We start from the raw sequence: 12,184 nt of genomic DNA, 5'->3' as shown, positions 1-12,184 counted from the left end.
ATACTGATTTGCGTCTGAACTTTTTGCTTTTTGGAGCATTTATAAATTACTGTTTTATGCTATTCTTATCATTAACTTCTTAACTTTTATTCAAATATGCTCCTTTTCTACAATGTTTGTATTTGCTTCCCTCTCAGTCAGAATGCTCAAAATATAAATTTAAATGTACCTAACCTGTCTCATTCACAATAAAAGATAACTTGGTATATGTTAACTTGTTCCCTATTTCTTCCTGTTTTATGTCTCTTATGGGATCAACATTTTTTAAACTGGTACAGAGAGCACTGCAGATGGCAACTGAGAAACAGGCTGCAATGTAACCGCTTAAGGCATTTATGCACCATCAATATTTGGCCATTAAAAGTGCTTTTTTGTCACTAACAGGTTCAGCTTGTTATTGCGTGTTTGACAACATTATGGAAATAATGCCTACAGAGATAGACATTTTTGGTAAAGAGTAAGACCCTTTTTTTTCTCCAGAAAAAGCCCTAAAATCATTATCGCACCACAAGAATCTATTTAGATAAACAGTAATTTTATTCAATTTCATTCAATCTTGACACAAACAAAATAAAACTCACAAAGCTCTCTTACTTCTATTTTTTTTTACTGTTTCAACAATCACCAACACTGGATTGGCTGAAAAACACTCTTAATTCACGCAGTTAGATGTGAAAATATGCTGGCTCTATACATGCTAAAATGACTGTTTATGGTGAAACAAAAAGGATCTTAGTCTTTGACAAAAGGTCTATCACTGTAGGGCTCCTTTCCATAATATTGTCAACACTTTGAATGATAATCCGAGCCCGTGAATAGCAAAAACAAGCACTGTAAGTGGATGTAAATTGGCGATGCTCAAACGCCCTGAGTGCTTAAATTACGGCCCGTTACATTGCTGCTGGCACAAGTCACTTAGACACAACAACATGGGAAATTACAGGCCAGGTAAAAAAAAAAAAAAAAATCAAAGGTAGCTTTTATGTGTGATAAGTGGCTTAAAAACTTTGTATGTCGTATATTAATTCAAATCAGATGCAACACATACATGGTGATGATAATAGTGCCTTCTGTCATTCAGGATACACACACAAATCTTATCAGAGTGAGATGAAAGGGAGTTGGTTGTGATGCAGAAAGTAACCTACTTGTAGGCCAGTGTAGCGCTGAAATGCTGCTTGATGTAGGCCTCCAATACTGTGTTGAAGTGCTGGAACTTTCTGTCAGCAATCAGACCTATGATGTATATCTGGCAGACAGAGGAGAAACAGAGAGACAACGAGGTTACATGTTTACACAGCAAGAGGCATTTACTGGGCAGATAAGAAGTTATGTACAATCATCTGATAGACATGTTTATTTGGAGAAAGATGGATGAGCAGACACAAAGATGTCAGAGTCGATACACAAAGAGACAGCCTGTCACGAAATCAGCTGCATCTGTTGACAAGCCGCACACACACAGTTACTCACACAACATTATCTGTGTAAACACACCACACACTCACCAAGGCATCAAACACGAGGATGTCGTAGTCGTCTGTCTGAGAGTGTTCCATCATGATGTTGAACAAGGCATCCAGAGTGTCCTGCAGAAACTACACAAATGCAGACAAAGGAGAGGTCCGGTGAGAGCGCACACATGCCCGTCTGCACACTTATGAAAGGACACATTTGTATTCACACCACTGACCTTGACCACCTCCTCTCCATCAATGATTTTAAGCTTTTCCAGGTTTTCTTTGAGGAGTTCAGGTCGAGTCCTCCACTTGAGCAGCCCCAGCAGGCCCACTGCAGAGGAGAGACACACAGAGCACATTTTCTGTTCAGCTGTCTAAAACCCAGCTGTCTTACTTTAAAGTGGATGCTGATCAAAGCTTAATGGAAATGTATTCTTAGTTGAAGAACGTCATTTTATAAATTGTAATTTTTCACTTTCTGTCCTTGAGCATTTGACAATGCGTGTCTCCCTCTGTGCTGCACAGACTACATATAAACTGTTACACTTTATTTAACTTTCAGTGACTTGGCACTTTTTAATAGAACGCAAAAGAAGATAAGAAGTTGGAGTTGATGAGCTGTTACACTGTACTGAAATGAGAGCTGAGACAATTAGTCAATTTATCGTTTACTCGACACATAATAAATTAGCAACAAAATGTTAATCAGAGGGTCCTGATTATCTCAGTTTTATATCATTGAAAATGTAGTACTTTGGGGTTTTGGATTTATAGTATACAACTTTTCCCACAGAATTAAAATCTGTGTGTTCTGGTAGCTGACGATGGGTTGGGGGAATTTGAAGCTTTGAGTTCATGTGCAAAATTGATTAGCTAATGCCAGTGTGGTTGGAACAGTAAGAGCAGATCAGACTGGTAGATTACAGAGACATAGCCGGTTTGATCTGAAGGAGGTGGGAACAAATGCGACTTCTGTTGTTTTAAAAAACAGAGCCTTCTATTATTTGTGCTCCAAATGAATATATATATATATATATATATATATATATATATATATATATATATATATATATATATATATATATATATATATATATATATATACATACACACACACACACACACATATATATATACATATATTTATTTTTGGTTATTCTCTGAAGAAATGATCAATTTATGGAAATGAAAATATCAATATCAATAGATAAATCAGTAAATCAGTAATTAAAGTTACTGCTGGCTGCAGTCAAAATAAAAACACTATACAAATTCTGTTTTTTTTCTAAATTTATTTCTGATTGATAAGGAAAAACAAAATAGCAATTTGTCAACTGATAATTTGTCATGCAGACAGTTCTCATTCCTCTGCTTAGTGAGACTTTCAGCTGAACATTCAAATCCACAGTTGCTGTCATTAATTCTGCTACAGTTTGACATGGGGCAGATTCATATGTCTCTGTAGGGCTGCCCCACTGAAGCTCACTGCTTTTCCTGTCCAATAATTTCTGACTCACCAAGCCAAGCCGCACATCTGGTGGGTGGCCCCAAACAACACTGTGTGCATGCATGCCTGAAACTCTGTGTATGTGTGTGTATGTGTGTCTGTGGTGCAGGTGATTAATACTGCAGGATAATGTTCATTATAGTGATGGACTGGCTTCCTCAGTAACAGCTGTTGCACTGCACCTGTGCCTGATGCACCTTACTGTCTGGAATGTACGTGCACCTATGCACTTCTCTGCCTTTGTGTGAGTTTGTGTGTGTGTGTGTGTCTGTCTGCGTGTGTGTGTGTATATGTATGTGTGTCTGTGTGCCTGCCTGAGTGTGCAGGAGAAAATGACGACACTCTTTACTAATCACATCCATGTACAGTTCCCCCTATCCTGTGCTTACTATCCAATGACCATTACACAGACACACACTGGTTGTTCTAGCACCATTAAACAAATTAATATGCTGCTAACTCACCGTTAATTAGCTGAACGTCTCCTTTACTGTAGCCTCACCTCACCCTTCAGCTAGTCATCCTGACTCAGCTTTTAGCCCTAACCCTAAAATAATACATGGCCTAATGAGGTCGGACAGAGTTGCAGGTTAACTGCATTTCACTACCAATTTGTGGGTTTTCTAAGGAGAATCTGAATTTCCCAACCGATTAGCCCAAAACAAGATGGTATGCACACTGGACCAGTAGTCTTTTAGGACTTAAAGATATAATATAAGAAATTTCAGCATTAAATGTCTAAAAATTATTAGGCCAATGATGTTTTTTTTTGTTGAGTTGTTAACTTAAAGTGACCCAAATGTTTGCAACTATGTTGAAACCTAGCAAAATCTGTAATTTTAATCACCTATGAAAATGCATCAGGGTTGTGGTTGTCTGCCAGAAGCTTACATAAAATAACTTTTTATACAAGCCATATTTTTATAGACAATTTTTAGACCTTAGTTTTTTTATAATATTTCATTTTAATAGAAAAAAGGATTTTCATCATCATACATCTGGATCTTGAGTTATCAGAAAACCAAGATGAGCAAATATTGGCGGGAGCTCAGCTCCAGCCCCTGCTGTGCCAAACAGCATAAGAGAAACACAAATTTTTAATGTGCAACTGCTTAAGTCAGTGTTTTTACTGCTTTAAATAACTGGGAGGAGACCTCTGCTTCTGATGAAAACCTCTTGGATGTCTGGATCTTAAGATATCAAAGAAAAAAGGTAAGCACACATTCGCAGGTGCTGAGCTAACAGCTACAACAAGCCAAACAGCCATCGAAGAAATGTGTTTTTACTGGTTTCAATTACCTGGTCACTTTATTTTTTAGAGAGGAAGAGATAATTCATCTTCCTGTAAAAACCTCCTGAGCGATGAACACTGAAGAAATCGTAATCGGGAGAAATTGACTGCAATGACTAAACTGCTCCGCCTTTTGTTTTGTTTTGACTGAGAGACCCGTAGTGGCAGTAAAATCATATATTGTAGATTTTTAAAAAAAAATCTTCCACAGAGTGGATTTGTCCTCTACAAATTTCACTGTCAACAGGAGATTCATTGTCTTGGCCTGTCCTTATTACTCTGCTGAAAGAAGATGTTAATCAATGTTTTTTGACGTGTCAGGTTTAATTTCAAACACCCTGCTCCTCATAATTTTTGCCCTTAACCTTTCTTCAACTTTAGTGCGTATCAGGGTGTGTGTATGCTTCTAAATGAAAATGTTTTACCCTGCCAAGTCTCTGGAGTGGCTGATAATGTCAACACAATGTCACAAAAGGGATATTTGAACATTACAACACCTACCTCACACACACAAAGACACACATACACCTACCATTCTGGGTGAGTTTGGTGGAGCAGACCAGGGTGGAGATGCTGAAGCTGTCTCTGGAGCTGACTGACAGGCCTCCACTCCCTGACACGTTGCTGGAGCTGCGACTCAGTGATGTCCCCTTGTGGAGCTCGCCGTGGTGGTGGCGGGTCGAGGGCAACGACAAGTAGCAGTTCACATCTTCCATACGCTTGCTGTCACCCTGAAAAGACAATGCGAGAGAGTCATTTCAAACCCAGTAATGCTGAAACACCAGTAAGGCTACAACTTGTTAATGATGGCACAGCTGTTTGGTGGCTGTCCCAGCAGTATTGAGACGGGAATTATTTTTCCAGTATTTAGTCAAAATGTCTTGATGCAAATACAGAGGCAGAAGACACTTGGGTTTCCTACACTTGCAGTAATTTATCAGGCCAGCCCTGAAGGAATAAACGACAAACAATGATTGAAGTCACCAATTCAACAGCAGCAATCCCCCGTGATAACTATGCCTTATCTACTGCTATCTAACTCAACTTCAGTTTGTAAACTCATATCTTTGGATACACCGGAGCCAGGACAGGGTAGAAAAATAAGAGCACAAACAAAAATACCAACTATTGGTGAGAATTCTCATCACTAGAAGTGCTGAAAAGTTGGAGTGAACACATAAGAAAGAGGGGAAAGAGATATATGTGAAAGAGACAGAATATCTTAGTAAGGATGCACCAATAAACTGGCCAAACATCAGTATCTGCTCATATTCGCCTTGTTGACTGTTACTAGCCTATCAGCAAATAAAATGGCATTCAATGATGGCAGTGGCTGATGTTTTAGTGTTGTGTCACATCCTTTTTTTTGCAGAGGCTAAAAAAAAAAATCAGGGCTCAAGACTTTAGTCATCCCAAGGACCATATAAAAAGTCTTTGTGATGAAACGAGATCTTCCCCAGGACACTGTTGAGACAAAAGGACGCAGTGAACTCACTACATGTCAGGGGACGCACACTATGTTTTCCCCATTAATGCTTCATTGTGAACAAGTCAGTGTTAAAATCGGTAGGAGAGGATACGAGTGAAGTAACTTTAGCTGTTTGCATCTGGGGCAGCAGAGTCCTGCTTGGCTAAATAAGAGAGCTAACAAAGGTTTCATTAAGTTAAATAAAGACACATTCACGTTCTATTTAGTAAAAATGAGCATTCAGTGAAGGTAAAATATAATGTTATCATAATATGTTGAGTATAATCTTGTAAAACATAGTTTCTGGTCAGAAACTTGAATAAATACAGTTGTGTGACAGAAATTTGTGAATGTTTTCTTCACAACACAAAACAGTAAGAGGGAGCTACGGCTTTAAAAATAAAATATGTTTTCCATGTGAAAGGTTATATCAAATGTTGTTTCATAAATTTGTATGATCGAATTTGTGCTCGTTCAGAGACAGCACAACGAAGGGCTAAATGAACTTTAAACATTTTGATTATTATTTAACAATGAAGATTTCTTTGTTACCTTTCATTACCAAAAAAGTGGTAATAAATGACAACAAAAAAAAACCTATCTGTATCAGCTGTTGGCCAAATAGTTTTTTTCAACAGCACTATCGGCCCAGAATTTCATAATCAATGGCAGGTACTGATTTTATCTTTAAATCTGTTTTGTAACATGATAATATATTCCCTACTGTACATTTTTCAATATTTAAATTTAACATCTTCAAGTAATTCAGGCTTTGAACCTCAACTCTGCCCTCTTTAATGCCAAACCAATAAGTAATAATGAGTGAGTGGGTAGAAAAGAAAAAGAGATTGAAGCCATGAGTGGCACAGAGATCGAGAGGAATGCAGGGATAACGAGAGATAATCGAGAAAGAGGGCACATGGGGACCATCCATTTGGTCTTTGAGTAATTCACGAGTAATTAATCTTCATTGCGTTTGGCATTTAATCAATAGGGGGATTCAATCTTAGCTTTCGCTCATTTGGCAGGAAATCTATTTGGGCTTCACTCAACCTGGGCAGCCATAATCTCCTGTCCAGGCTCTCTTTATGTTTAGGTCTGCTTTGATAGCGGCTGCAACTGAACACAGCTGTTAAGAGTATATAGCAAATGTCAGACAAACTGTATAGCTGCCCTTTTCTACCATGTTTTAGGCAAATAACCCAGTATGCTTCAGTGACTTGTAAAGTCTGCAATTTCTTTTTCAGTATTATACATTTCCCAAAACTTCTAGAATTACATGGGGAATGGCACTGAGCCTTGATACAGGATATTCCTCCCGATTCTTTCATGTCTTGATGAATGATGTATCAAAATAATTCTATCAACTGGTTGTGTTATGAAAGCTGTGCTTGGTAACATTTGGACAAAGTAATTTTTTGTCACATTTTCTGAAACATTCTTTACATCCACAAAATATTACACAATACAGATAATCCAGGGTTTGTTAGCCATTCATTTATCTGTGGCAGGCCCCCACAGATAGATTTTCTATTTTTGGAGCTGGTCCATTCATTAGGAGCACTACTGGAATATATATATCGCTGCTCTCTTATTTGCTGCTGTAACGAAACAATTTCCCTCATGGGATTAATAAAGTATTTCTATTCTATTTATTTATATATAAAATATGAATTGCACCACACGTTCGGGGTGCAGGGCAAACTGTTGTCACAGATGGAGCAGTGGAACAACAGGAGCAGTTCAAGGGAAAGTTAACTATTAACTGTTCTCAGTCTAAAAGTATATTTTCACTCACTCTGCAGCAGCATCAACTCTAAACCATCGATCTTATAAGCTCTGACTAGATCAATTGATCAATTATCCATGCTGCCATGCCGAACTGCTGCTGATGGATAAAAATAACTCATGGTGAGTTTCGGCTGTGCTGCATTCATGGACCCACAAAAATGTCAAAATTTAGAGAGGAGGCACAAAATAATTTCAAACAAAAAAAACAGAGAGTTTGCATTTATAGCATCACGAGGAGGCAGAGGAACATGATTTGTTTTCACATTGTCTGTCTCATGTACTACTGTGTGAGTGTGCTGACAGTCTCAGAAAATATGCTAAAATGTATTTTTAGAAAAGTCACCAACTGCAGCTTTAATCACCAGATGTTGAGTTGGCACTTTAATCTGACTTACAACTGAAAAATGACAGGACATTTATTGTAGTCTATTCATTCCAAAACTGGTTGGTCTGACAAAAGAGATGAGCTGTGATCCTTTTTCTTCATAAAAGGTTAACTGTCATTTATACTCTCAGGGGAGCTTTAGCATCTGTATAGATTTAAATTAGTCAAAGATGACAAAATAGGGCTGACAATAATAAGATGCATGTCCGCTTTTAAATAAATCAGGTTTTTAGTGAGTTGAAATTTGTTTCATTTACTCTTTGATTTGTTTTTCTATGGAGGAGACACTGAACCTGTTGATGAGTTCATCTGTTTTGGATCTGCAAAAGTTCTGTTCGTAGTTCTGACCTTGAAGACAACGAGGTCATGCAGTCCGTCTTGAAGAACTGTCCCGTCGTCCTTCATCAGACGCACAAAGGCCATGGCAAAGTTCTTCTCACTCTTGTCTTTGGCTGGAGACGAAGGAGACGGATTTGTAAACAGAAAGAGGGAGGGTCAAGGGAGACACACACAGGGAAATAGAAAGGGAGAGAGACAGGGAGGGAATGCAGGCATGGGAGGAAGAAAGACTACTGATTTGTATAATCAAGTGTGTGTAATGATGCCTCGGGTCATTTTCCAAATTGCTTCCAATCATTCGGTCCCTTCAGCGTCCCATAATGCTCAGGGGATAAGAGTAGTGGAGAGTGCAGATGTATGAAGAGAACAGATAGGCAGAAGAAGAGAGGCTGATACTCACACTCCTGGGAAGAGCGGTGTCTGAACATGAAGCGTAAATGAATTCTGTGCATTTCCTCCAGAGGGACCGCCACCTGGAGGGCATGTTATCACAGAATATAAAATCACACATTTTAAAATTTTAGAGGTATACATTCTGGAGCTTAGTTTCTGGAAAGTTATGTTTGTGGAGAGGAATGCAAATGCTATATACACACCAGACACCTTCGAGGAATCTGAAACTATCACTACACTATATGCAACTACCTCTACAACACACAAGGGAAGTACCTGAATCCGAATACATGCTTTGAGAAAGCACAAATATATCGGTGGAAACAAATATTTATTCCACCAAAAGTTGCTTGTTATTATTCGGTGGGGGGGGGGCACTTCTTTAAAATGTTGTATTGTCCTAAATTTTTAGCTGTATTTTTATTAATATTATCTCAATGGGTTTTATTTTCCATCTTATGTTGTGCATTCTGTGCATAATATTTTCATGCCTATTTTTATCTTACTTTTACTAGTATTATCAAGTGCGCATTCTATGTATTCTATTCTGATCTGATCTTATTTTTACATGTGGATTTTATTATGTCTTTATGTCTTGTATGTCTTTTCATGTGAAGCACTTGGTGCATGGAATTTCTTTGTTGTAAAGCACAGTGGGGTGCATTTCTTGTATGAAAGGTGCTTTACAAATAAAGTTTATTAATATTATTATCATTATCATTATTATTATTATTATTTCTGTACATCAGTCTTTATGTTTCTTCATATTACTTTGTATCATTGTGGATGACCACTTAAAAATGACCACTTGTTTGCAACATAGGAACTTCAATTTCACCAACTAGTCATATAATTAATAGACATTATTGAAAAGTTATATTCTCTAGTCGCCCGCACAGAGTCAGCACACATTAGGCAACAGGCAAAGGGCTGACAGTTCACGGCTATCACTCTTGAATCGAGGAAGGGTTGTCAGAGTAGCAAGATAAAAACCTGGTTCAAACCCCCATAAATTATACATCATACTGAAGCTTAGACCTTGTAATTTTTAACTGAATGTGTTAATGTCCTCCATTACGATAACCCCTATTAAACATTTCCCTCTATTTCAATCAATATCTATCCATTTACAGTGTCACATGTTGTATGTATCAGCCACAGGTTTGATAGAATTATGACTTAGTGTCCACAGTATTTCATGGTTATTTAAACAGATGGAAAAAAGAGCTGGGAAATAAATCTGGATTTATAAAATAAAAGTCTCCTGAAATTAATAAAAGTATTCCACTGAAAAAAAGTCCTAAAATATTTAATTAACTATACTAAATCATTTATATAATTGTGTTTTTTGTTGATTTAGTCATTTTTCCTTTATTTTGGTGCATCTACCCTTAGTAAGAAAGTTACCTATTTAGTTAAATGTTTTTGTCTGTTTTGTTTGTATTGTTGTGATTTATTGTGTTGTTGTGCTGTAGCCTACAGACAAGGTTAGTACCATTCAAAAATGGTGTGTATTGGCTGTGTTTTAGTTATTAAAATACATTTATCCACATGTACAGATACAGAGAGAGATCATTTTGTTGGTTGAACAGATACAGGTAATGATATCTCTGTATTCCTTTAAAACACGCTCACCTTAATTGTCTCCATCCAGCGTGGTTGTTTGATTTGGTAGTAGATGACAGATCTGTACTCACTGACCGCCTTATCCCCTGCTCCCAGACAGATGGAGTTCTGGGAAAGAGACAGAGAGAAAAATGTGTGTCATATTGAGCTGAGGGATTTTATTCTTGTGTGTGTATGTGTGCGTGCATCCTGTATGCCTAAAATGGATTTTCATTCTGGGATAAAGCCACGTCTATATGCCCCTGACTATGAGAGGGTGAACAAGAGCTTGATCAGTTCTGTGCTTGCTCACCAGCCCTGACAACCTCCATCACTTAAACACTGCACAAACATTACACACCTCACATCAAATCCCCATTTTCACAAATCCTACTCAAAAACACGGACGTGTGCCTTCTCGACCTCATCTGCTCACCTGTATGACCTTGCCCTCTTCATCACAGACCCACATGATAACCTCCACGTTCTTCTGTGTCGTCTTGTTGTATTTATCAAAGTCGCCGCCCTGTAAGGTGAGGTAGATGTCATTGCGAACATCTCCGGGCATGATGATCTCGGGGAAGCCCAGCTTACGGGCCACCACGGTGCTTCGGTCCACAAGGTGAGGGTATTCCTTCCGGATCTGAACTATGTCTCCCACCAGAGCCTTCATGGTCACCCACAGACCTGGAGTGAGGAGGGAGTAGAGGAAGAGGGAAAGCTATGTTGTAATGTTTAATTATTAGACATTGTCAAAATTGACAACAGGATCTCTTCAGTGAGGCTGCTAATTATTTTCCCTTTTTTCTTAAGGGGACCTATTGTTTTCTTTATTTTATGCTCTATATACAATCTCACATTGTCAAATGCTCATATAATCTACTGTTGCTGCAAGCTTGACATCAGCTCATGACAAGTGAGTTCTATTTAGGTTATTAATAGTGTGTTATGTACACACTGTGTCGTGCACTGTGAGGGAAACTCTATTTACTGTTACACTGCCAAACAGCATGCTTGGCATAGCGGGATCTGCAGCGCTCACTACAGATCTGCATACCATAACCGGGGTAATGCCTATTCACTCCAATGAGAACTGCTCCCCTGTGGCACATACAAACAAGTTTCTTTCTTCCTGGGTTACTCCTGGGTGTATGCGGCCCAATGAATATGTGTAGTAGTGTTTCTCCCGCTGGCCACACCCACAAGTGACTGCTCGGCCCATACACTTTGAACTGTGACATCACAAATTTAATTTGCTTGTCTCAGCTACAGAAAAGTTTCACAAATATAAAACCTCCATTAATCAAAAATTATCAGAATATAAAGACTCATAATTGAGCTTGTTTGCAGTTTAAGGTGTCCTGTCAACAGTTTTACAGACATCTCTTTTATAATGATGGTCTGGTCGGTAAGATGTTTTATAGGCCACAGGAATTTTTTTCCTGCAATACTGCACGTAGTTGCTGGGGAAAAAAAGGAAGCAAGACCCATATCCCATTCTCTGATACATCCATGGCTACAGTACATTCAATAAAAGATAAATAAAGAGAGGCAGAGATGTTACATATGCCTAGAATTACCAGGGGACGCAACTATGTGATGTCATGTGTATTGCTCAGGACCCAAGGAGCAGCAGTTCATGTGTGAAGTTGTTTGGATGAGTGGTTCTCGAGAGCTGCAAGCAGCAAGACCAGGGGCCAAGCAATCAGCCTGCTCCAAAAAGGCTCGTTTTAAATGGGGACTGCACTAGTATCAATAAATTTATTTTGCCAAATAGATGCCACTCCAAGCTATTTTAAATGAGATATACAGAGAGGAGTTTTCATTTCTCTCTGCAGGTAAGTAAATTCAAATCAAAGCCAAATGAATGAATAATGAATTTCAGGGCCCCGTACTATTAAAACCAAATTTAAAATATTTTAAGATGTTTTCAGGACCCACAGAA

General features: G+C 38.3%; 1 protein-coding gene across 1 annotated transcript in view; it reads right to left on the bottom strand.

Annotated features, from left to right (window-relative positions):
* The window catches only part of dock2 (dedicator of cytokinesis 2), a 141,515-nt gene that overhangs the window by 117,029 nt on the left and 12,302 nt on the right, over positions 1-12,184 (bottom strand). The window contains exons 13-20 of the mRNA XM_088081072.1: positions 10,676-10,926; positions 10,270-10,368; positions 8,642-8,714; positions 8,251-8,354; positions 4,791-4,989; positions 1,694-1,791; positions 1,509-1,598; positions 1,149-1,249 (exon numbers count right to left, since the gene is read on the bottom strand). Coding sequence (XP_087937198.1) covers positions 1,149-1,249; positions 1,509-1,598; positions 1,694-1,791; positions 4,791-4,989; positions 8,251-8,354; positions 8,642-8,714; positions 10,270-10,368; positions 10,676-10,926 — 1,015 coding nt within the window. The remainder of the gene's footprint in view (positions 1-1,148; positions 1,250-1,508; positions 1,599-1,693; positions 1,792-4,790; positions 4,990-8,250; positions 8,355-8,641; positions 8,715-10,269; positions 10,369-10,675; positions 10,927-12,184) is intronic.

The sequence above is a fragment of the Plectropomus leopardus genome, chromosome 8 (genome assembly GCF_026936395.1).
Source record: "Plectropomus leopardus strain MGB_pleo_1.0 chromosome 8, ASM2693639v1, whole genome shotgun sequence".
In the NCBI taxonomy this organism is placed as follows: domain Eukaryota; kingdom Metazoa; phylum Chordata; class Actinopteri; order Perciformes; family Serranidae; genus Plectropomus; species Plectropomus leopardus.
The sequence above is the reverse complement of the archived record's forward strand: the minus strand, read 5'-3'. Positions and strand labels throughout refer to the sequence as shown.